The sequence below is a fragment of the Xiphophorus couchianus genome, chromosome 2 (genome assembly GCF_001444195.1).
Source record: "Xiphophorus couchianus chromosome 2, X_couchianus-1.0, whole genome shotgun sequence".
NCBI classification, from domain to species: domain Eukaryota; kingdom Metazoa; phylum Chordata; class Actinopteri; order Cyprinodontiformes; family Poeciliidae; genus Xiphophorus; species Xiphophorus couchianus.
The window spans coordinates 20,951,713-20,976,560 of record NC_040229.1 but is presented as its reverse complement, the minus strand read 5'-3'; the positions used below and the strand labels follow the sequence as shown (position 1 = coordinate 20,976,560).

Sequence of the window (24,848 nt, the reverse complement as noted above, 5' to 3'; positions counted from 1 at the left end):
TTTTATTATGTAAAGCACTTTGAACCGCCTTGCTGCTGAAATGTGCTATACAAATAAACTTGACTTGTTCAGCAGTGAATGATAAAAATTTACTATCTGACATTCTGACATTCCAGCTACATCCAACCCCTTATACACTGTTGATCATGTCTCAACAGTATGATCAGTTGAAACTTTATCTTTAAATTCGCAGAGAAGCAGCTATGTGCAACCATGTATATAATATATATTATTTATATTTTGCATCTTTCACTAATGGAAAGAACTGACTAATTTTCAGTGAATTAAAGATTAAATAGTAGTGTTTATGTTTAACAGGCCTTCAGGGTACATTAATTTGATGGCCTACCATATACAAGAAACTGATTACAAGCAACATTTTCTGCAATTAATACATGAAGTCTTAGTAAAATCCAAATGTTTCTCTTCTCTAACACTGCATTGTGGAAAAAAAGAATCTGTAAGGGAACAGATCAGGCTGAGACTCTGGCAAACGGCAAAGAGCAAATTCTTTATTACATCCGCAGATGGGAACAGCACACAGCACGCTGCAGTGAGTTCTGAACATCCAGATGCACTTCTTCCTACAGCATACAAGTTGAGCGATAACAAGAGGGAGGATACAATCTATACTTGTGTGATAACAGAGTTGGAAGGGTAACCATCAGTTAATCCCTTAGGTAGTAAACATCCTCTTGTTGCACCAGTTTCTCAGAACTCTGAAACTATGTGGCATTTAATGTGATTAAATAAGTAAAAGAATTAAATGAAAACATAAGAAAAATAACAAAACATTTTTTATTTCACAGCATTTCTTGATTAGTATTTTTGAATACTATTGGAATTTTGGTGTGTCTCTTTAAGACAAGAAAAAGTTCCACCCTCTTAGATCACAAGGTCAAAGGCCACTCCTTTGTGAAAGGAACTGAAAGTAACAGTTCTGATCGGCGGAAAATGGCTTCCAGTCTGGACCTGTTGGATTGCTCTATTTGTCTACAAATGCTGGACGAACCTGTGACTACTGCCTGTGGACACAGCTTCTGTAAGAAATGTATAAACACTTTCTGGGACACAGGACCAAACCTCAAAAAAAAATACACTTGTCCTCAGTGCCGGACAACTTTCAGCCCAAAACCTGCTCTTCAGAGAAACACAGTCTTGGCTAATCTGTTGGAGGAGCACAAGAAGAAACCCAGTCAAAGTGCTGCTGGTGGTGCAAATGATGTTGCTTTACCAGGGGACGTGCCGTGTGATTGTTGCACTAAGAGAAAACGAAAAGCTGAGATGTATTGTCTCATGTGTCTTGCTTCCTTCTGTGACACACATCTGCAGCCTCATTTTGAACTTCCTGTACTAAAGAAGCACAAGCTGATTCAGGCCTCTACGAGAATCAAGGAAAGTATCTGCTCCCGTCATGACAGACTTTTTGAAATTTACTGTCGCACTGATAAGCAGCTGGTTTGTCCACTTTGTGTGGTGCAGCACAAAAATCATGACATTGTGGAAGTCACAGCAGAAGTCAAAGCAAAGCAGGTAATTAAATTCATCCAAAACCTAAAGTTATATTTTTGTGACAGTTTTTTTTTTTTTATCTTACTGCCTTTACGATTTGATGACTTGCTGTTTTAACAGGAGGAGTTGGAAAGAACCAGAAAGAAAATTGCAGACACAGTTTGGGTTTCACAGTGTAAAATAGGACAGCTAGAGGAGGCAGCAAAATCTATTAGAGTAAGTGTTGTAAATAAGCAAAAACACCTGAAATATGAACTTCACTCTATGGCTTTTTAGCCGATCACTCCAAACCTTCTTGTAAAACCAAATGCTTAGTTACTGCAAATTGTTATGTATGCCTGTGTTGAACCAGGATCTGAAAACATGAGTGAATTAATTTGTTGAGTCACTTGCTGTGTGTGAGAATGCCTTACAACACATGTGCAGTATGTGAATATGTGGTGTACATCTTGTAATGACATGGAGAGTAACACTTTGGTTCTCGTCTTCCTTACAGTAGATAAACGAGCAAATTATTTTACAACTTAACATTGTCAAATTAATGATGCGCCTCAGTTGTAGTCTGAACTGTGACATTTGGACTTCCCAGTTGAATAAATCATCTGGAACGCCCTCCGAAGACAGATTTTCCACTGGGAATGTGGGAGCGTCTAGCTACCCAAATACATCTTGGCTGACTCAGTAGTTTAATATGACCGCTCCATGCATCAACATTAGTAAGATGTGGTTGGAAACATGTTTATTTCACAAAACACACATAAGAGTGCATCTAAAATCAATGTAGCACTTACTAACTGAACATATGCTGTATGCTTATGGGAAGTAAAGCTTAAAACGATGTTCACAAGAGGTGCTGCGAACAACCTGGGCGCCATGTTGAAATCTGAGCATGTAAACTGGAATGCTGTTAATCAGGTGTGGCATCAAACTCAATTCTGATGTATGTTTTGCTCCAATGCGCTTCTGACTAACCTTACCCCAAAACCCCCAACCTTACTGTGACTGAAAGTCATGACGACTGTAATGTTGTTTGTTTTCCACAAGGATGCTGCTTGGGAGTCAAGTAACAACTTTGAGCAGCGATGCACCGAACATCTCCGTTTATACAATCACTTTCTGGAAAAGAAATGTCTTGAGATGAGAGGCAAAGTTGAAGAGGTAGAGAAAGCTGGAGTTGACTGGACTAACGGTCACAAAGCACAACTGGAGCATGAAGTTCATAAACTGAGGGAAATGGATCATAATCTCTGCCAGCTTGCACAAGCAGATGATCCCATTCAGTTCCTAAAGGTGATTCTTTTGTATCATTTCCTCTTTTGTATTTTTCTTGTTTAATGTAAGACTGTTGGGATTATGCATTTGTTTGGCTTTTACAGGATATTCAAGCTGTGGGTGGCCTCCCTGTGTTTTCAGGTTCACATGAAGAACTGGTGCCTCTGAAAGAGTTTGTGTCTGCAAAAACCAACCAATTAAAAAGCATGTGTGACATACAGAATGTACAATTATTTGGCCATTTTATGGATAATATAAGTGAGTTGGGTATTTTGTAGCAAATTTCATTATAATTGCACGTTTCCTGAGTTTGAGAACATTATTATTTTTTTCTTGTCAGTGTTGCGTATTCCCGGAAAGCTTCATATCAAACCAACATCAAGAAAAGACTTACTGACCAAGTTTATATGTAAGTAGAATAATAAATATATTTCTACAGGAAGTTTCAACCTTTGAGTGAGTGAATTTGTCCTCTCTTGCAGGTCCTACGCTGGATCCTAACACAGTGCATGGGTGTCTATACATGGCAAATACCAAGAGAGAGCTATCATGGGGAATAACAGGCCAGGCTCATCCTGATCACCCTGACAGATTCTCCCACTTTTACCAATCGTTGTGCCAAGACGACCTTCAAGAAAACCACTACTGGGAGGTGGAGTGGGACGGTGGCGTCATTGAGGTGGCTGTGTCATATAAAGGCATACAAAGAAAAGGGCAGGGTAAAGACTGCTGCTTCGGACACAACAAGCTGTCTTGGAAAATCATCTGTTCTCCTTCTAGTTGCACTTTTTGGCACAACAGTCTTCATAAAGGTCTGATTCCCCCAGCTCAGTCACGTAGAGTGGGTGTGCACCTTGAGTACAATGAAGGGAAGTTGAGTTTCTACAGCGTTTCACGCTGTGGAGAGCTCATGCTACTGCACCGAGTCCAGACAACATTCAGTGAACCTCTCTATCCTGGCTTCAGTGTGGATTTAGGAGCGAACCTAACAATGTGTGAGTTTTAAGCTCAACTTCAACCTTATTGCTATCGAACTGAATTAAGAAAATAAATAAGCAGTAAATCGATTACGGACCGATTTATATGTTACAGAATAATCTATGTAAGCTTAAATATTTATCATTTTTAGGACTTTTCCATGTTTGATCCCAGCTTTAAGAGGGACATGTAAGTTCTTGATGCATTATTTTCTGAAATTATAGATATAATAAATGGTACAATGTACAACTCAAACATAAATGTCACCATTGATACATTTTACCACATTATACAAAAAGCTAATTCCCATCTGTAGACGCCTAATGATGCAAATATGTAATCATCACTATCTTGAACTGAGATTTATTTTTTTTATTCTGTCATTAATGTTTTTGCAGTGATAACACATAGAAATTCAGACTTTGGTGTGAATTTCAAGGTGCATATATAGAAGAATGAAAATGCTTTACTGACATAAAGAATATCTTCAGTGGTTACAGTGCTTCTTATTTACTTCTTGCTTGAGATCAATGTTTTTGCAGTCAATTGATTGTTGCAAACATTTCGTATTAAAATGGCTGTTACTCATTAGTGGGCAATTTGTTTTAGATTTTGTGCACATTTTATCAGATTATCTCTATTTTACAAAACTCATCACTAATTTTTAATGCTGCTTGTAATGTCTGCAAATTTGATTGACTCACATTATGAACTTCAACAAAACACACCATTGGATTATTATTAGTTTCTCATTTGTCGTAATATGTTAATGTTTTTTTACCACTTGAATTTGACCATCAATTCAAGCTCAAACAACTATTTAATAAAAATGGTAAATTTCTATAAAAAAAATACATTTTTTGAGACTTCTGGACTTGTATTGATAGATTTTACTCTACAGAGCATGTCACTGTTATAGATTAAGGAAACACAAATACGCAGCGCCAGCGCCACTAACAGGGGACCTCAGTAAAGGCAGTCATAAAACAGAGTCAGTAGAGAGATGTTCTACAGTGTCGTAGAAGCGCAGTGTGGCCTTGTATTGCAGCAGCTTGTCAGACAGAGAGCTGCTGCTCAGTGGTTTCCCCTGAACACTCAGGTCCATGTACCTAAACGGCGACAAGAAGAGACGGATTCAGAAGCACCAAAGTTGGCTGTAATTTGCCTTCAAATGAGTTGACATGGTGATAATTCAAGCTATATTGTAAAGATAATTGGGTACCTGTATGATAATCTCCAGAACAGAAGAGTATTTATAGTCATCAATGAGGCCAGAAGGAAGAAGAATCTCTCAAGATTCCCATCATGCAGAGAGTTTGGGTAGAAGTTTCCTGTTTTGGCAGTGAAATAATTTTGGGTCACCATCAGGAGGTGTCAAGAGGCAAATGAATCTTAAAAAGAAACAACACAAAAAACATTTTCATTTATTTTCTACATTAAAAAGGTAAAACTTCTGTAGATTTAATTTTCATAGGTGGAAGTTTTGTCCTTGTTTTTCTTCATTTTGATGTTTGTGGTTTACAGTTAATGATTCTCAGAAAATCGGACTATTTTAAAGGGCCAAGCATGCATCACTACATCAGCGCAGCATGGCACGGCTCCGCTGAGGTGTTCCTGAAGCCCATCATCTGCATCATATGTTCTGGCGTCGCTCGTGTTCCTCTTGACAATACCTCATAGGTTCTTTATGGGTTTAAGTCAGACAAATTTGCTGCTGGCCAAGCACAGTGATAACAGAGTCTTTAACTGCTCCTGTTTAGCAGAGGATCAACTCCAGAAGATGGTATTGCTCCTTGATTAATTCCTGATTATGTGGAAACTTCCAACTGGATTGCTTGTATTCTATGTTTCTCTTCTTCAAATTTTACCTTCTTCTTTACATTAATTTCTAAAAGGACATTGGACAACCTATCAACACATTTCCTTCCACAAAACATTCAATTTATATGTCTCCAGCAGACTGTGAGCCCCCACTGTCATTAGCAACTTAATGGCATCCAGTGTTAAACTACTCTTCTCCATGATTACCTTGGTTATAAAATGACCATAAAATAAAATGTCATTATTAAAAATATATTTTTTAAATCTAACAGAGTTTTTAGTTTTTATTACCTGTACCCATAATCTGAAATATATAACTCAGAGTACAATGAATCTACATAAGCTTCACTTTCTGAATTGAAATATACAAATAAATAAATTTTATGTGATTTTTTTAATTCATGAAGATGCACATGTATGCAATAGATCGGTAGTTTTTATCTACCTCCAGAGCAAAAATGCACAAGCTGAATGATGAAGGCACCAAGTAAACAGCCCCCTCCATAGGACAGAGTGAGGAAGTGCAGGGAGATCCCTCTGATGTGGCTTGGGATCAGCTGGAAGGATATGAGGGAACCTGCCAAAGAACAAGAGACCAACAAATGACTGTCTAATGGAGCTCTTTGATCATCTGATAAAGTTTCATCTGGGATGTTTCACCCACACGAAGGAGTGACGAGAGCTTCAGCCACACCGAGCAGGATGTATTGAGGTGCCAGCTGGAAACACGGCATGGATGACACATGCAGAACCTTCCCGGAGAGGGTCTGCTCCACCAGTGGGTGGGCCTTCCTATGCAGCTCCACCAAACCCGCCACCAGGACAGACACAGCAGCACATGCATGGCCCAAAGCTAAGAGGACAGACAGCGTGGAATAACGGCAAAAGAACACTGCAAGTGAGAAAGATGGAAGAACATTTCTGTGAAGTTGTTAAGCATTTGGATTAGTTGGAGTGTGTGGCAGTGGGATTCTTACTGATGACTCTTGCAGGTGCCAGTGGAGTTTTCTCCATGGAGAGGAAGTAGGTTGTCACGAACTCCATCAGCGGGGCTAAGAGCAGCAGAGGCAGGATGCTGATGACATTCATGGCACCGATGGGCAGCAGAAGGCCATTCAGGTGGAGGTTAGAGTTCATGGCCTGTATGTAGTAACCTGAGGGAATCTGTGGAGAAATATCTCCCCAACCTCTTTTATTTTGCTAAACAGCAATACTGGTTGAAATGTGTTTATCATGACGTGCCTGTGTGACGCAGACTCTGTACAGCAGCTGAAGTCCATAGAGAGGAAAGAGCTTCGTCAAGACTTTTACATTTTCCACATGGGTCTCGCTGTACCGCCCACCATTGTTCTCTTTGGCCCGGTCCAGCCAGGACACCTCATCTCCACTCAGGTGGCGATGACGGAGGCAGCACATTTTGAAAGAGTTCAGGAAAACTCCTAGTGTGGTCAGTAAGGATCCACCTGAAACCAGTCCCAATAGAACAGCCCTCCTTAGGGCTCAATAAAATCTTATCTTATCTTATCTTATCTTATCTTATCTTATCTTATCTTATCTTGAAAGTGACCGCAGTTGTACCTCTCTTGGGTTTGTAGGTGAGTTTGCTGCGCATCATGTGGATGGCGATGAGAGCCAGCAGCACGGAGGTGAAAGGGATGAGGAAGCCCAGATTTTGGGCCACAGACTGCTGGATGTAAGCGATGCCCAAAAACACGACAGTGGAATTCAGATTCACTAGCCAGTAGAACCTGAATAGAAAGACATACAATAGTAAAGCATTCAGTGATACCAACAAACGGATGAATTAAGATCATTTGTTTTTATCAAAAGCATTACAAAACGGACATTTTGTGAGGCAAAGTTTTCACTATAAGACATTTAAAAGATTAGTCATTGGTGTTTTTGCTTTAGCTTTTGAAACCAGATTAAGGTTTGGGTCTAAAAAAAACCCTTCACCCACCAGTTGAAGAAGGACAGGAGCTGGTGCTGGTTGCAGCTCTGCAGGCTGTAGGCTCCCATTGGACAGAGGATGGCCCTGATGCCACCGATGCCCAGCGCAGCAGCCAGGAGACCCACATAAAACAAGATCTGCTGCTCAATGGGGTCCAACTTATGGGTCATGTGATGAGTGTCAATGTAGAAATCTTCAAATGGAAACGCAACCACTGGCAGCATGGCTGTACCTAGGGCAGACCACAGCTTCAGAACTGTGCAAAAACCTTGGGTCATCTCTTCATCGTTTGTCATTTTAATAATCATTTTTGTGGTATTTATAAAGCTGTTCTGACTTTCTAAAAATCTTTCAAATGTTTTCTCTGAGCATTGATTGCTTTTTCTTCTAGAAGGAATATTTGCTGTCAGTTAAAAAAAATATTACTTATGTTTATTTTGTTACTAGCAGGCTCAAAAATCCAAGGGATGACTCTGTGTTGTAATCCATATCTAACAGACAACAGTACATTTGATACTAAGACTCTTTTCTTTACTTACATCTCAATATAAAATACAAATGGTAATAGAATTAAAGCAGAAAGACAAAACAGTTTGAAACAATTTAAAACATAATACCACTGGTAAAGATGAGCTCAAAGAGTTGAAATGAATTCCCATTTTATGCTATGACATAATGTCAGACAAAACAAGAAAAAGTAAATCTATTCAATAAAGAAATAATATACTTAAACAGAATCACACTGGTATTATAATTAGCTGAAAATATTGTTGATAATGCCTGAAGGACTTTTTGGCAACTTACCTAAATTTGCCCAGAATGTCAAAGTTTATGTAGCCATGCTCAGGTACAAAAATGTCACCAAAAATGTGCAAAAGAACAAAAATCCCAATACAAATTGTGACTAAACTTTAGACAGGCTGGATAATATCTAACTGATATAACATTAACAGATTTTGCTCAACTGTCTTATGTTTAGTTAAAGTTTAAAGATGTTAGGAGTGGTTTAAAATAGCTGCTCACTGAGTCAAGGAAGCAATAAAATAAAGACTCTATAATGATTGGTATTTTTTTTCTTTCAAATACATATAATTGTGTAAAGACAGAGTAAATTAAATGAAGTAATTTGACTTAAAAGTAATTTGGAAATAAAATACTAAAACAGCAACAACAAAAAAGCTGTCATGTGTTTTGATTGTCATACTTATCTACTGAGCAAAATAACAGCTCTCCCTGTGTCTTACCAAAGAAATGAAGAAAGGCACACAAGTAAAGGACCTTAGTCCTTCCTAAGCAGGTTTCTGCAAACCACCCGACCAGAACAGGGGTCAGGGTGCTGGCTCCTATGAAGCACAGGTTGACGGTTACAGCCAGGAAGTTGTCATAGCCCAGCTTCACGGTGCAAAACAGAATCATGTTACAAACAATCCCAAAGAATGTAAACCTCTCGCACAGCTCCACAAGCAGAACACAGATGACAACTTGGAGTTTCTTGTAAGATTTCTTCTGTGGTCTCTGGTCCAAAGTAGGAGTCTGGGAGACTGGTTGCACTCTTTCCCAGCCGTCCGGCGCTCTTTTCAGTCCTCCTGCCACCATTCCACCAGCATCGGGAGGTGAGTCCTCTGCTGCTTAGTTGGATGAGGACTGTGAGTTCTGATCCAGCTCACACTTCTTGAGAACCGTCAGCGAGTAAAGCTGGAATCCTGCATCCTGGTGTGACTCCTGAGCTGAAATACAGACTAATAAGTCACAGTCTGTCTGTGTTGGTGGCTCCTTCATCTCTTCGTATCATCTCACTCAGAACTGTGGTTGTTGTGTGGGAATCTGACACATTGTGCACAATTTTATAAAGGAGTGATGAATGGTAGCAGATTAGAGAAGATCTCTGACTATTTTTAAACTCACTAGAAAGAAATAAAGAGTCCGTTTTTAAACTATCTTATCTTCCACTCATTACAAATTTGCAGAAATTTTGTGATCAGTAATAATATACAGAGAAAGTCTTTGTATTATTTTTCTCTGACTTTAAGGAAACTTGCTAAAATTAAGTAAGACACATAGAAAATATAAGTAATTTCTGTAGTATCTATGTAGTGATTTCTATAGAAGATATCCTTTTAAAAAGAAATCTTTCAAATGACTTTCACACAGAGTTCAAAACTCCAAAACACTTTTCTAAAATGTTAATGACCTGTAACCTGAATATAACACCCATTCCTGTATTAAGTAAAAACAAAAAATCCATATATAGTGACAAAAGCAAATATTTTCCTAAGGTCATCTAAGGTTAATCAATCCATTTGTATTGTCATCCAGCTGCACGTTGCTCAAAGTGATGTTAAATATTAACTTTTCAAAGATGCCAGACCACTTTTGGTAATGGTTCACAATATCTGCAGTCGTACTTTTTAAAATCAGCTTCCTTTACCAAAGAGATTAAGTTGAAACAAAGACAACAATAAATGAATCTCTGCTGCATGTTGTTGCAAACTCACTCCAAATGTCACATCTCCTAGTTAAGGCTGGCCCTCACCGAGCAAGCTCATTTAGAGTAGACTGCCGGTAATTAGAATCATGACGTTAGATTAGAGTGAGACAGAGTGCAGCTTAACTGCAACCAGATCAAGGCTGCAAAAAAACAAGCTTTTCTCCCATAAACTGATAGTCTGAGAACAAGAGAAAGCATTTCATCAGCAGGCATAGATCAGATGACATGTGACCATTGTTTTTAAAACATTTCCTATAATATAATATAATATAATATAATATAATATAATATAATATAATATAATATGATATGATATGATATAATATAATATAATATGATATGATATGATATAATATAATATAATATAATATAATATAATATAATATAATATAATATAATATAATATAATATAATGGTGACATAGTTTAGTTAACTTACAAAACCCATTAAAATAGGCGATGGATTTGTTATTTTAGTGGATATAGAGTTGTTAAATGAGATAATCCTGTCAGAAAACTCAATGATGAGTTTATACAAGCTTTCTTTGCAAGTAGTTTTGTCTGTTTTCTGGTGCTGATTGCATTTTACAATCAAAAGCGAGGCACCCAACGTAACTATGGTAACCCACAGCCTGCAAGAAAGCTTGAGGGCGTGGTGTATTATGGGAAAAGGAAACTGTAGTTAAATAGGTTCTAGCTTCCTTATTGAAAACGGGCAGCACAAGAAGACATTTTTGACTGTATCACAAAGGTAAAAAGTGAAACTATTTGTTTGTTATTTTCAGTAATACGCTGTGCACGCAGCTATGTAACTTTTTGACCTCTAACGATCACGCTGGAAAGTGTTAATTCTAATGCTAAAGTTAGCTAACTAGCTCAATGTTGCTAACCGTTGTAAATAGTGGCGTTGTATGGGGATAGTTGAATATTGTTTGTGTTGAAATGTATACATAATGCAAATGTAAACACGAGTGCAGCTGACGCTTCTGACATTTCGGCTTCAAACCGCAGGTATCGGCTACTAATGTCTGAAGGAAGGATGCCCAAGTTTCTCCCGTCTGACTCCGAAGGCTTCAGCTCGACTCCCGTCAAGACTAGCCAAGATAAAGACGTCCACACAGCCAAATATTTAGATAACGGCATTGTGTCTGACGATGAAGATACGTTTTCGCTGCTTTCTCCCATCTATCACGACAGCGATGAAGAGGAGCTGAAGTACACCCCAGATCAGCAGACCTCACCCAGACACAGCAAGGACTGGAGTCTCTGGGCAACACCAGCTAGGTATTGCTTCAGCTCAAACACATATTTGGTGCTTCTGTTGAATATTTCAGATTGTATTCCCATCTGTTTGTATCATTTATAGATCTGAGCTGCCTAGGACGTCTTTAAAGAAGAAGCAGAGTGTACCTCTGCAGCTTGCAGGCTCGCCTCCACTCAGTGCATGGGAGGCCTGGCTGGTGAGCAAAGCTAAGGAGGATCATCTTAGGCTGGAAAGGAAAGCAGAAGAGGTAAGAGGATTTTTCTCCTACTGTTGATTCATAATTAAAATTAACACCTTTCCACTCAGTATTTTATTGAGCAAGTAATATCACAGAATCTCTGCTGAATTTTTAATGCTTCCTAATGCAGGACCGCTTGCTTAGAGAAAAGGAAGAACAACAAGAACGAGAAAGAGAGCAGAAGAAACTTGTCATGGAAGAGAAGATCCGAGAATGGCTAAAAATTAAAAGGGAGCGAGTAAGGATATGTGTTTTTACATGACAAAAAATTGTTATGTAGAATTTTATTGCGACATAAAATTGTGTAAGAGACCTGATGAAATTGAGTATTTCTTTTAAAAATCTGTTTTCTCATAAGGAAAGGCAAGAGCATCTTGTAAAACAAAGGAAAGACACGGAGGAGATGCAGAGGCAGCAGGAAAAGCAAAGGGAGATCGAATGTAAATCCCAGCAGAAATACAGAGACTGGCTGCAAAAGAAGAACCAAGAAAAACTTGAAAAGGAAAATAAGGAGAAGGTCATATTTCTTATTTTGATTTTGCTTTCCAAACAGCTTAGGAAAGGATGCTGAAGCCTTTTTGTTTTACGTAACAGATGGAAGCTGCCCTGAAGGAGGAGCAGGAGAGAGAGCGCCGCAGGAAAGCAGAGGAGAGGTTTAAGGAGTGGCTGACGAAAGCCAACGAGAAAATCAGAGCTGTTCCCAAAACACGCTCTTGCTCTGCAAGTAAGATTGTTGAAGTAACCTAAATTATGAACTGAAAAGTATTGATTTATCTAATATAAGTGCAATAACATTATTTTTGTTTCTGAGCTGTATTGGCTTTATTTCGCTTGCTATTTAATAATTGTAATGGATTCTTTTCACTCAGGCCCCTATGAGAATTTACACCCAGCGCCCAGCTTCTACAATCCAATCCCCTGGAAGCCGATTCATATCCCTCCTCCACAAACATCTCCGAACAAAACATCTGAGAGGAAACCACAAAGGCAGAAAAAAATTAAGCAAAATCCACTGTTTACCTATAGACAAAGAAACACAGCCAGCACAACACGTTTTCTGAACAGAAGATGACCCAAACAGCTCTGTGATGCAGAGAGCTTAGACACTCATGACTCATGTAAACCAGCAAGAAATCTCTGCTGAGTCATGAAAGGACTCATGTTCTTTAAGTACCTTTACTGTATTTACTTGTTTCTAATTCATTCACTTAGCTTACAATCTGAGTAAGTTTTAAAAAAAAATTAAGTTCAGAAAGTAGTTAATTTTTTATACTGATAGTTGTTCTTTTATACCTTTTTTTTATAGTGACTAAACATCTACAGCATGTATTTTAATACTCTGTTAATGGACCAGTTCATCCCGTTTTAAGTAAAATAAGTGTGATCAACTGCTGCCTGTTGTCTTATTTTCATCTTGCAGGGGTTAACAAAACCACATTTTCCTCTGCTTTTCAACATGCGTTGACCACACCACAGAAAAGATGGTATCGGCTTGTCACGGCCAAAGATAGAGCCCGGTTTGGCTCAAGTGGCTCTCACACTCACACATTGTTCTGGGTCCAGCTGTGCCTTGTTCTTCTGTGGGCTGAGATGACGACAGAAATGAGTGTGGGGGTGGGCAGAGGGAGAGAGAGAGAGATAGAGCAATTGATTTAGAGCAGAATCCTCATTCTGGGTTAGCATCTCACTGCGATGCCAATGTGTGAAGCCTGAGGTAAAAATGATTTCCATTACACTTTAATCTGAATTGATCATGGTAAAATGCTGTTGTATGTTTTGGCTGATGTGTTTTGCTCTCTGTGCCTGTTGTCACCTGCTGTGGAATGTGTTATTTGACAGCAGTCAGACAGGGGGTCCTTAATGTAGGACATTTCTAAAAGCCGATGAGAAGGTTTGGGTTTTATAGCAGAGTGGTTATATTATACAGGCCACAGAATTAGTTTTATGTTTGCACATACTTGATTTACAGTGAGCCCTCAATGTAAAATGTCTTGCGGATAAACTGTAATATACTTAAAATGCCTTTTTAAAAGTAGTCATACTTTTTAAACCTTTGACTAGTTATTTGGGAAGGAGTTTGATAAATCAACGCAAAGTGATGCACAGTTGTGAACTAAAAGTGAAACGATACATATCGGGGTTTTTTTTAGATTTTTATTTTTTAAAAAGTGTGGCATGAACTTATATTAAGTCCTCTTGTTAATAAAAAATACAGCTGTAAGCCTTTTGGACAACTTTGAATATCTAGACAAATTTTAACCATTCTATGAAAAATATCTAAGGGTCAGTTTAACTGGATGGAGAGAGTTACTGACCATTCATTTTCAAGTCTTGCCTCAGAGAGATTCTAATTGAAATATAGGCAATAAAAAGAGTCTACTCTGTTTTCATCTGATCAGAGCACCTTTTTACACATCTTTGCTGTACATGACCTCATATGACTTTCTTTCAACAACGGCTTTCTTGTTGCCACCTCTCCAAAAATACAAAATCTGTTATAGTTGTCCTGTCATCAGATTCTCCCACCTGAGTTTTGGATCTCTGCAGCTCATCCTGAGTTAATATGGGTCAGTTGTGCCAGACTTTTCATTATTGTAAGACGGATTGAACAGCGCTCCATGAGAAGTCTGATTTATTCACTAATATTCTCTAACAAACCTCCAAGGAGCATACATAACAATTGTACTTATGCTGAGGTGAAATTATATACAGATGAACTTTATTTATGACTTAGATGACTTCTGAAGGCAATTGGTCTGGACTTTGAGGATATCAGGGTAAAAAGAGTAAATACAAAGTTATATATTCTAAAAAGAAATCACTTCATATGTATGTAATTCTTTGTTTTAGTCTATGAGAAAATCCTACTTCAATATACTGATGTCAAACAATTGTAACATGACAAAATGCTAAACAGTTCTAGGGGGATGAACACTTTTACAAGGCACTGTGACTCATTGTTTTTGTGTTCTTCTGATGGAAATGTCAAAGGGTTTAACAGAGAAAACACTTCTGCTAATCAGTCTCAGATCACTGAGCTTTATATCTGCCTCTTCCAGGTATAGTGACCTCTTTATAGACCTTGAGCAGAAAACCAATATCCCAAGATGCAGTGGTGCAAGTGGGCTGGAAGCTGGAGGTCACATTTGCCAAGACAGGTAGGAGGCGTGTCCTTTAGGTTCTCAGAGTGAAAGAAACTAGAATAGGACGACGAACAACGGTCTAAAGGGCAAGAGTACAGACTTCAGCAGAGGAGCTGATAGCGTAGTGTTTACGAAGTCATCATGAAGAAACTGATTTTGTATTTTAGGCTTTGTTTCTTTACAAGAAAGCAAAATGAGTTTTAATTCCTTTGTTTTTTGAGGTGTGTTACCTCATTCTTGATTGGGTTAGAATGACAGAAGAAACAAGCTGCTGGATTGGATTTGACTTTTTTTATACACACATTTTCTAACCTGAATGGGACATTTTTGCCCTGAACTCCATTGCTCGATATGTTGCCTATCTCGAGAATCTTATATTTCCTCACAAAGATGTGATTGAGCTTTATGTAAATACTCTCTCCTGTATTGACACAACTTATAGGAAACCAGTTCTGTTGCAAAGAGGCACAAAGGTCTTGGGATTTTGCATTTCAGGCTCTGTGTTTTTGTCACCATGCAGTCTGCCGAGTCAGAAGTTGAAGACTCCTTTGACTTTCTTTTTAAAATCATCCTGGTCGGGGACTCGGATGTTGGAAAGACCTGCATGGTGCAGAGGTTCAAGTCTGGTATATTCATTGAGAAGCAGCAGAACACCATTGGGGTTGACTTCACCGTTCGAACACTGGACATTGATGGAAAAAAGGTGAAGGTGGGTACTTTGTAATTCTCCTCATTTACATAAATGTTTTCTAGAATGAGCATTACCAGGAAATGGTTGAGTATACTGACTTATTTCCTTGTGTAGAAGATGTCTTTAATGGCTGTCATGTTAAATTTATCCATATTTATGAAACTATTGGTCACTGTTCTTAAAGTCGCCATCTACCATATTCTTATAAAAATAGTGCTTTGCTTGTATCATTTCACTTATTGTTGTTACCTTTGTGTTTGCTCTCTGGGTGTGTTGGCTTGTTAAAAGCCAAGTTACTTTAGAACGTTATTAATATAACAAACATAACTCTATTTGTTCCAGTTGTATTTTGATGATACCAAGCCCACACTGTTAAACTGGTTAACCCATATTTTTGGTGCTGTGTCGTCCTTCAGATGCAGGTGTGGGACACAGCCGGACAGGAGCGTTTCCGCACCATAACACAGAGCTACTACCGCAGTGCACATGGAGCCATGGTGGCCTATGACATCAGCCGCCGCAGGACATTTGAATCTGTTCCCCACTGGATCAGGGAGGTGGAGCAGTACGGAGCAGCCAATGTGGTAGTGATACTTGTTGGTAAATATTTCCATAGTGGAGTAGTATCTCCACTATGTAGTTACAACCACAAATCTCTATTGGCTGTTTTTTTTTTTTAGAAATACATGGGTTTCAATTTTTCTTTCTTTTTCCTTGACTAATATGGTGCTGGAAATTGTGGCTTGCATTTGTTTTTAAATCCCCAAACCATGATTAGCTGCAAGTACAGCTGAAATCTTCTATACAAAATATCTCAAACTAATTCTTTCTCTGAACACGCGCTGGCTAGGGCATTCTTTTAGCTAACTAATTCTTCCATCTAATTCAGTCTGCTGTGGCCCCAACTGTATGTTTAGATGGTGAACCTCCATGCAAAATCAAACCTCTAACACACATGATGCAGCCACCACCTTGTTTCACAATGGAAACTGTATGTTCAGGGTGATGTGCAGTGTTAGTTCTTCAGAGCACATCACATTTTTGCTTGTAGGATATAATGTGATGCTTTTGTTTCATCTGACCAGGTTTTCTTCTTCTTCTACTACATAATTGCTCTGTACTCTTACATGGCTTTACTTTAAAAGGGACATTATTTATTTTTTGTTTAACCATGCCAACAATCTAATTTTTGCAATTTGATACAGGCCAAATTTTTGAAGTTTATGACTAATAATTTTTGGCAGATTCTTCCACCTGAGCTGTGGATGTTTACTGCTCCTCCAGAGTTACTATGGTCCTAAAGAGTTGCTTTACTATCCTTTATTTTCCACTTAAAAATGACACAGTGATCTGTGTTTTTCTATCCTATAAAATACATTGAATTTTGAAGTCGTCATGTGACAAAATGTGAAAAAAGATTTAATTATTAGAGTCTCTCTTAAGCAACAAAACTGAACATTATTTTTCTTAATTTCGCCACATATTGAGTTGATGCTTCTCCTCATATAAAAAGTATATTTTACTGATGGAGAGAATGATGAAAATCCAGACGCTGACATCCTCTGCTCTGCAGGTAACAAGTCGGACCTCCATGCTCAGAGACAGGTGCTGTTTGAAGACGCGTGCACTCTGGCTGAAAAGAACAGCCTGCTGGCTGCTCTGGAGACGTCGGCTAAGGAGGCCCAGAACATAGAAGCTGCCTTCATCCTCATGGCTCGGGAGCTGCTGGCACGCAACGGCATGGCCATCACAGATCAGAACTCTCATTGCTCTCCCCAGTTCATGCTGAGTGACTGCTCTCACCCGATTCAAGCCTCCATTTCTGACGATAAAAAGTGCGGGTGCTGAACAACCTGAGTCAGATTTAGCATTTGATGCAAATTTGAAGTTGGCCTAGTGGATTGGTTGTTCAACCAGGAAAGGACCTTCTTTAAAGACAATGTGTAGATGTTTGGTTTAGGTTGTGAGACAAAGATTTTATACATTTTCTTGTCATAGTATTTATGAATCTTATTGGGATCTTTAACAGGTTTGTAATATTCTTCTGGTTATTCTGACAATATGCCAGAGGACTTTGTACTAACACCTCAACGCAGTAAACACCATTTTCACACTACATTTAGCTTCCTTTATCTTTTTAATTGCTCCTTTACAAAATATTGCTTTTACAGTACATTCCAAAGTATCAGCCTGCAAATTTCCATCACTTTTAAATCTTCATTACAGAACAGGTGCAACTTTCTCCATGCCATTTAATCTAGCAAACATTCATGTTCACTTGTCAAACAGCACCTCATTTTTAATCCAACAGTGCAATGCTGTAAACTTTACAAAAACATAAAAAGAGAGTAAAATCAAAATACTGCATTTTTTAAGGTCTAAACTGAATATTGGCAACTTAATTTCCTGAGCATTAACCCTGACTTAAAAACAAATCAGGCTAGAATATATCAACCAACGCAGTATAAGAAAACAAAAGGGTGATTTATTTAGAAAAATAAAATTAATCTTCATTTCAATAAGTGCTTTTGACCTTAAAGCCTAAGGTCAAAGCCACATTTGTGCCAATGTGGCCTTTGCTCTAAATTGATTTAAACATTCTTCCGATATATTGTGTGCTGTAAAAAACCTGACAGCTTATGTAATCGGTTTAAAAGCAGGCAAACGTTTTAAACTCTAATGCATAATACTCTATTTTTTAACTAAATAATAATAAAAAAATTTATATCCGGCAGGTTAGACTGACAGTTCTTCTCCAAAGTATACACAATTCTTTTAAAAAACAAAGTGTTTGTGATGTGAACAGTTTGATTAAGAATTTCAAAATATTGTGTGGACATGTGAGATTTACCCTGGACATTTTAAAAACAAGAAAACAAATGAGAAAAGAATTATATATATATGTAAACTGTAATAACTTGGTAGAATAAGTGTGCACACCCTTAAAATAACCACTAAATCCCTTTTGATTAATTTTTAGTATTTACTCTTTATGAATTCACATCCACTATAAATAATTATGAAACATTAAAATAAAGTTCTGTTGTCTAACTAGATTCTTCTAACATTTCTGCATTTGCATCCTGTTGCTAAAGGGATAGTCTGTAGATGGCTTACAAACGTTCAAAGGGACACCATGGTACAAAGGTATCAGTCAGGAGAAGGGCATACAAAAAATAGTTTACAGCATAAAATGCATATTGTGGTACAAAGATGAATAATTGGATAAAGTATCGGAGTGCAAAGGTTATTAAAACACAGCACTTTTCAGCAGAATTGATCAAAAGACAAAATTAACATTCTTTTATTTACATGAACCTGAGGTGTTTAGTCAATGTGGATAAAGTTCTGATTAATTTCAAATACCAAAGATCTGTTTGCTTGATAGTTAAAAGTAAAATGAGATTTTACACAGTGAATCTAAGCCAGGGATCTACAGCTCCAGTTCTTGAGAAACACTCTCCTACTACTCAATTATCTCCTCAACACTTCATTAGGTTCTGCAGAGACGTGTTGGTGAGCCATTAATTTAATTACAAAATAAAGTTTAGGAACACTCTAGCCAGAGACCAGAACCACATGTCTTTGGTGTCAACTAACGTGGGCTGTGGAAAATGGATGTGTTCCTACATATCGAGATCTGGAGAACGTTTGGAAGACAGAGTGAAAGAAAACACTATCAAGTCAAGATGTGGTAATGTGATTCCTACTAAAGAAGGCTGAATGCTGAATTAGAGCAAAAGGATTAGCTTAAGGTTGTGCACACTTATGCTTTTTTAAACAGTTTCTTTGTTTTTCCAGAAGCAAACAAATACATACATGACATTGTGCCACATTAATGGTGGAAAGAGTTTTTAAATGATTTATCATGCTCTTTTTTCTTTAATATCATAAAACCTGACAGGGCTGCACAGTGGCGCAGTTGGTAGCACTGTTGCCTTGCAGCAAGAAGGTCCTGGGTTCGATTCCCGGCCGGGGTCTTTCTGCATGGAGTTTGCATGTTCTCCCTGTGCATGCGTGGGTTCTCTCCGGGTACTCCGGCTTCCTCCCACAGTCCAAAAACATGACTGTCAGGTCAATTGGTTTCTCTAAATTCTCCCTAGGTGTGAGTGTGTGTGTGAATGGTTGTTTGTCCTGTATGTCTCTGTGTTGCCCTGCGACAGACTGGCGACCTGTCCGGGGTGTACCCCGCCTCTCGCCCGGAACGTAGCTGGAGATGGGCACCAGCAACCCTCCCGACCCCATTAGGGACAAGGGTGAACAGACAATGGATGGATGGATGGAAAACCTGACATGTAGACTTTAAGAGCCGCTGTAAATTGTAGTGTTAGGGTTATAACTGCTTGTTGAATATACTCTGAATTGCACAGTAACAGCCAGAATACAAAGAAAGGTTTTTAAAAAAGAGAAGCTATTTGAATATTCCCTGGTGCTACTCTAGAGGCCAGCCTTCCTGCTGGAACACCAACTCCACTGCCTCTTTCACGTCCTGCACCACGAAGGACGGCTGTGTGAGGGTGGGGTCGAAACGGAAGTCCCTGTGGCCGTGGAAGATGTGCTGCTCAGTGACTGTTTGCGCCGGGTCTGAAGGCAGCTCCTGCTGGTCTCTGCTGTACACTCCTGTACAGACCAGGATGGACCTACAGGCCTCGGGGAGATCCTCCTCTGACCCATAGGCGACAGTGGCGCCGCCCATTTCCGCCGATGTCATTTTACGATGGTCGTCGACAGATTGAGCGGTGGGATCCGCTCCTCCTCTGCAGCTCTTGGCCTGCACTTTGGCATTGGCATGCTTAGAGGCCTGAAGGTAGCGATTGTAGAGGTTGGCTCCATATATGTCTGCCATGGGATTGTCTCTGTTGGGCAAAAGAAAATTCTTGTAAAAATAAGAATAATCATGTTATGATTTTTCTTATTCTTCTTAGTGTAAAACCCTAACTAAATAAACTCACCCGATAGCATAAAGCGTCTTCACAGGTTTGTTCCAGCCGAGCTTCTCTGCCTGCTGTCTAATCAGCAGCTCGGCGTAGTTATAAGTCACCACACTCGGCTTACCAATCAGAGCCTCATACTTCAGATCATAACCTGTGACCTTCTTGTACAAATTCTCTAAGCAAACCAGGAACATGCCATGTCCAAACCTGCAACATGGGAAATACTCAGTATTCAATGCTTCAAAATTTTATATTTATGTGTTTGCTATGACTTGCAGACAAACCTTGGATTTTTCGCCTCTGCCATCCACAGCAGGTCCATATTGCAGGCCAGGACCGGGATGTGAGGATACTGGGTCAAGGTCCACGTATTGCCCGGGTTTCCGTTGGTTAGGAGAACGTCAATGATGAGCTGAAGGTTGGTCTCCCATCTGATTGGCTCACCGAATAAAATTATGGCTGCAGACATTAAAACAAGATGTGATCTGTATAGAAATTAACTTTCATAAAATATCTATTCACGACGCCAACCACAATTATTTACATCTCTGATGTGTAAAAAGTCTTAAAATAAGAATATGTTATTGGAGCAGCACAACTGCTCACTGAACATTTCAGAACTGACATTTAATTTATACATTTATTCTCATAACAACAAACTATTGTCTGACAGTATCCCCAGTGGCACAATTATTGATAAATCTGGCACTTTAAAAGAAATATAACTGAAGCAGTTTATTAATGTATACTTACCTTTGTTAAGCGGATCAGAATTTTGGGGAACTTTGAATGGTTGGTATCAATATAGCAGAACTATTTATTTTAGCCACTGGCCAGGGTGAGGATCTACAGATATCTTGCCACTACTAAAAAATCTCTGCGTGAGAACTGCAGCAAAGGGTGGCAACTTGAAGGTTTCAAAACAGTGTTAATAACAAAGATGGGGAAATCAGGCTATTTGATTTGTGTACTTGTTAGCTGCAATCCTCTTAAAACAGGTTGGGTTACAAATGTTTATCAGATAAAACAATTCAGATTTTCAGAAACACCCCATTTGGTTTCTGAGGGAAAAAATGATGGCTATGTGGAAAGGCAACCGAGATTGCTACTGAAGTATAGCGGAGAATCTGTGTTACTGTGGGCCTATTCATGTGATTGGCATCATGAATTCTTTAAAATATGAGAAAATTTTAATTAAAAACCTGCTGGACTTTGGCAGTTAACTAAAAAAATGTGATCACTGGGTTTTTACAGCAGTGATCCAAAATACAGAAACGGTTCACCAGGCCTGAAATTAACTCCTACAGCCATTTCAGTTCCCATACCTAAATCCTACAGAAAAAGTGTGCAGTGAAGAAAAAAAAGAGTGAATAAGAGAGAATCCTGAAATCTGTATTATCTATACAAAGAGAGAGGTCTCTTTGTATGTTCCAACCTTGTAAATTGTTATAGGAAAGCACTAAATGCTGCTAAATGCTGAGACAAAACATATCTGCCATGATTATAGTTCTAGATTATAGTTTGGTTATTTTGATCAAGATGTCTTAAAACAAACATTTCCTCCCACTGAATAAATAAAACTAATCAGTGGATGAAATAAATATGTAAATTTATGCTACTGCTCTCGCTTGTTGACTGCTGGAGATGGGCACAAGCACCCCTCTCGACCCCACCAGCATGTTGGATAATGGATGGAGATCATGCTACTGCAATAAAATGTGAAAGAATTTTAAGACTTTTTACACGTTTTCAGAAGAAGGTGCCAAAACACTTGTCTGTGTTTGTGTAAGCTGCCTGTTTGAGGGAGACATACCATTTATTGGCCGTAAGTCCTTGTTGGGTGGAATCTGTAAGAAATTCAACAGTTAAGCTTGACGTCTAACTCATGATACGTAAACAGGACACAACAATCAGTGGCACTTACAAAGTCTTTGGGCCTTCTGTTGTGGTCCACCATATCCAGGACAGGGTACGCCTCTCTAACCATATCTATGGTGACCACGTCCTCAAAGCCCAGGCTGGCGTTTTGTGAATTAAAGGTCACAATCAGATCAGATCAGCAAGTTCAAAGAACACATTTTCTGAAGGTGTTGAAAACAACTTTCTTTAGGGATGAGGGATAGGCTAATCAATCAATCAATCAATCAATCAATCAATTCATCTGGGACTGGGACTCAAACCTTGGAATGTTTCACTGCTTTGTGTGGCAGCATGTACCAACCGAAAGCAGTGCATCATTTTGTGGAAGGTAAAGGCTTAATCAGTGGTAACCGAACCTGTCAGCTTCTAACTGACCCTGACTGTATTAAAAGGTCGGAGGTCGTAACTTTGTAGTCTTAAAGACAAAGAGTCCTGTAAGAACTGCCATGGGGCTTATTGTACCAGCCACAGATACTCACAAATTTAAGGAATTCAAATGGAAAAAGGAAGGACATGAATGGCAAAGTGCAGCCCCTAATCTGGGTAAAAACGTGTGAAGTTAATCTGTTCAGTATACTAGCAATACTAGAACATCAATTACACAGAGGGCATCAACAACCAGTGTGCTTTAGTATTTTGTGAGAACTGTTTTGTTCTCTGTTGACATATAGAGTAAAATTATGCTTTCACCATAATCCTTTTTGTTTTCTGCTGTAATTTCTGAAAAGAATCTTAAAACCCTGCATGACCCCCAGTGCCTGTTTCTAAATCACCTCACTTTGAACTAAGTTAACCAAACATTTAAACAAAAGGAAGAAATCTGTGAAAAGGCTTCGTTGCTGCCATGGGTACAAAGATTAAATGCTGATAGCAAAGTGGAGCTTACACCAAAACACACTAAATCAACAGATCATGTACAGACTGGCTTAGGCAAATAGCCAGCGTGAGTGGAGGAACCGTCAGATAAGATAGGATACTTGTGAGCCACCTCCTCAGCAGGACCCTGACCGGAGACCAGCACGCACTTTTTGTGAAACTGGGTAAATATTCGTAGAGGACTGTGGGACAGCATCACCTGGTCTGGAGACACCTGAGGAAAGAAGAGAGAAAAGAAAGCTCATGAAAACCCCGAGGAGACAAAAGAAGCTAATTTAATGGTTTAGATGTAGCTCAGTTTACCTCGACCTCAAGGAGATGAGACAGATGCTCAGCTTTCGTCTGCCTCATGCAGTTCCCTGCGTTTGTAACAAAGACCACAGGAACCTTGTACTTCCCGTGGCGGTCCACCAAGTTCCTGAAGCACCGCTTGGCTGCTGGGATCGGTGTCCTGCCTCGGACCAGGACCCCATCTATGTCAAAGAGGAGCCCAAAGGAGCTGGGGTCCTGCAGGGGGAACCAGAGGGGCCAGAGTGGGGTTGTTCATTAACATGTAGACAGGATGAGACCAAGATTTAGTTTTTGGCAATAAAACCCTCCAGTTGGGTTTAATGTGAAAGATCATAATTAGGCCCACTGTTAGATACGGTGGAGGATCTATGATGCTGTGGGCCTGTATCTCTTCTGAAGGGCCACAGAAATGTGTAACATTACATGACACCACAGACTCAAAAATCATGTATAAAAAGGCTGTAAGCATGATTTCTTTGAAGAGCTCACTATCATTTTAAACTCACTTTTCATTAACTATGGTGAGAAGCTTGTCAAAGATAAATGCCCAACGTCACACAGTTTAAAAAGCATTAATTTACATGAATTAATTTTATGTCAACTCCGGAGTTTAAAAGCAGGTAACAAAATTTCTCACTCAATATTTTTTGAATTTAGCAAATATAAGTAATCGTGGTCATTATAAGCAAACTAAAACAGGAAAGAAAAGTCCATAAGACCTGCGATCCTATTGGTAGGCGAGAAGGGTGAGAGGTTGTTCAATAACTGAATGAAAACTGAATCCCTATATTTGTGATCGATAAACAAGCTGAACTTTTGAGTCATCCACATGTACTGTAAAAAAAAAAAAAAGCACAGATCACAAGTGCAGCCATTCAACACAAAGATCCTGGTCTCATCGTTTGCACGTGGATTCGTTCTGACGTAGGAATGAATAAAACATCAAATCAAAGCAGTCACTTACATGGCTATAACATCTTGAGCTGGTTGCCTGCTTCGCTGCTCCCTCGCAGCTTGACCTGAGCAACTGCCAGAAACTTTTAAAACACCTCAGTCTCTGCATGGCTCCGGGCACATGAGTGGGAAAAGCGCCGGCGAGTAAACAACTACCTAACTGGCTACTCCGTGGAAGTGACACATGAGGCAGGAGCTCATAATATCCGCAGCAGCGACTGTCAGCACTTAGACTTTAGTTTCGTCATGCTGAGCGTATAGATACATGCATTCAGGACAAACCGTACCGATAGCAACGCTTACTATAGCCGGAGCGCATGCGCAGAAGACCAACTCGTATAGTATTATGTAATGTGGTTTCATATCACCGGAAACACGTCGCCGAAAGGACCGCTTCAGTTGAAATGAAACTAAAGAAGCAGTTTCCAGATTTTTTTTAAAGCCACAAGTATTTCCAAAATAAGTAAATTTTAGAGGTAGAAGCAAGGATCCCTACTGATTTTTGCGAAATATTTG

At 39.1% G+C, this 24,848-nt stretch overlaps 5 protein-coding genes across 7 annotated transcripts; 3 read left to right on the top strand and 2 right to left on the bottom strand.

The window, feature by feature from the left end:
• Nucleotides 1-919: 919 nt before the first annotated feature.
• Nucleotides 920-4,356, top strand: LOC114156313 (E3 ubiquitin/ISG15 ligase TRIM25-like). Of its 3 annotated transcripts, XM_028036682.1 has the most exons (6): nucleotides 920-1,533; nucleotides 1,633-1,728; nucleotides 2,557-2,802; nucleotides 2,889-3,042; nucleotides 3,125-3,193; nucleotides 3,267-4,259. In XM_028036682.1, exons 1-6 carry the CDS (start codon nucleotides 955-957, stop codon nucleotides 3,788-3,790), a joined length of 1,668 nt encoding a protein of 555 aa, XP_027892483.1. In that variant the 5' UTR covers nucleotides 920-954; the 3' UTR covers nucleotides 3,791-4,259. The 3 variants fall into 3 exon arrangements, with proteins under 3 accessions (XP_027892483.1, XP_027892491.1, XP_027892500.1); XM_028036690.1 differs by lacking the exon at nucleotides 1,633-1,728 and having other exon boundaries at nucleotides 3,267-4,356; XM_028036699.1 differs by lacking the exons at nucleotides 920-1,533; nucleotides 1,633-1,728 and adding an exon at nucleotides 1,801-2,427 and having other exon boundaries at nucleotides 3,267-4,356.
• On the bottom strand, nucleotides 3,977-9,251 carry slc15a5 (solute carrier family 15 member 5). The gene is made up of 9 exons (XM_028036765.1): nucleotides 8,779-9,251; nucleotides 7,544-7,766; nucleotides 7,162-7,331; nucleotides 6,826-7,046; nucleotides 6,561-6,747; nucleotides 6,248-6,436; nucleotides 6,029-6,160; nucleotides 4,985-5,093; nucleotides 3,977-4,871 (listed from the first exon to the last, which is right to left on the bottom strand). Exons 1-9 carry the CDS (start codon nucleotides 9,128-9,130, stop codon nucleotides 4,742-4,744), a joined length of 1,713 nt encoding a protein of 570 aa, XP_027892566.1. The 5' UTR covers nucleotides 9,131-9,251; the 3' UTR covers nucleotides 3,977-4,741.
• Nucleotides 9,252-10,639: 1,388 nt separating this feature from the next.
• ccdc34 (coiled-coil domain containing 34) lies at nucleotides 10,640-12,911 on the top strand. The gene is made up of 7 exons (XM_028036739.1): nucleotides 10,640-10,772; nucleotides 11,033-11,305; nucleotides 11,388-11,532; nucleotides 11,654-11,761; nucleotides 11,882-12,040; nucleotides 12,118-12,247; nucleotides 12,393-12,911. The coding sequence occupies exons 2-7, from the start codon at nucleotides 11,046-11,048 to the stop codon at nucleotides 12,593-12,595; spliced, it is 1,005 nt and encodes a 334-aa protein (XP_027892540.1). The 5' UTR covers nucleotides 10,640-10,772; nucleotides 11,033-11,045; the 3' UTR covers nucleotides 12,596-12,911.
• A 114-nt stretch (nucleotides 12,912-13,025) lies between these two features.
• rab19 (RAB19, member RAS oncogene family) lies at nucleotides 13,026-18,064 on the top strand. Its single transcript, XM_028036753.1, has 5 exons — nucleotides 13,026-13,237; nucleotides 14,583-14,681; nucleotides 15,187-15,375; nucleotides 15,774-15,957; nucleotides 16,931-18,064. Exons 2-5 carry the CDS (start codon nucleotides 14,631-14,633, stop codon nucleotides 17,203-17,205), a joined length of 699 nt encoding a protein of 232 aa, XP_027892554.1. The 5' UTR covers nucleotides 13,026-13,237; nucleotides 14,583-14,630; the 3' UTR covers nucleotides 17,206-18,064.
• hdhd5 (haloacid dehalogenase like hydrolase domain containing 5) lies at nucleotides 17,482-24,658 on the bottom strand. The gene is made up of 9 exons (XM_028036727.1): nucleotides 24,343-24,658; nucleotides 23,391-23,594; nucleotides 23,189-23,301; nucleotides 22,216-22,309; nucleotides 22,105-22,138; nucleotides 20,576-20,750; nucleotides 20,310-20,498; nucleotides 19,646-20,213; nucleotides 17,482-19,254 (listed from the first exon to the last, which is right to left on the bottom strand). The coding sequence occupies exons 1-8, from the start codon at nucleotides 24,439-24,441 to the stop codon at nucleotides 19,790-19,792; spliced, it is 1,332 nt and encodes a 443-aa protein (XP_027892528.1). The 5' UTR covers nucleotides 24,442-24,658; the 3' UTR covers nucleotides 17,482-19,254; nucleotides 19,646-19,789.
• Nucleotides 24,659-24,848: the final 190 nt, after the last annotated feature.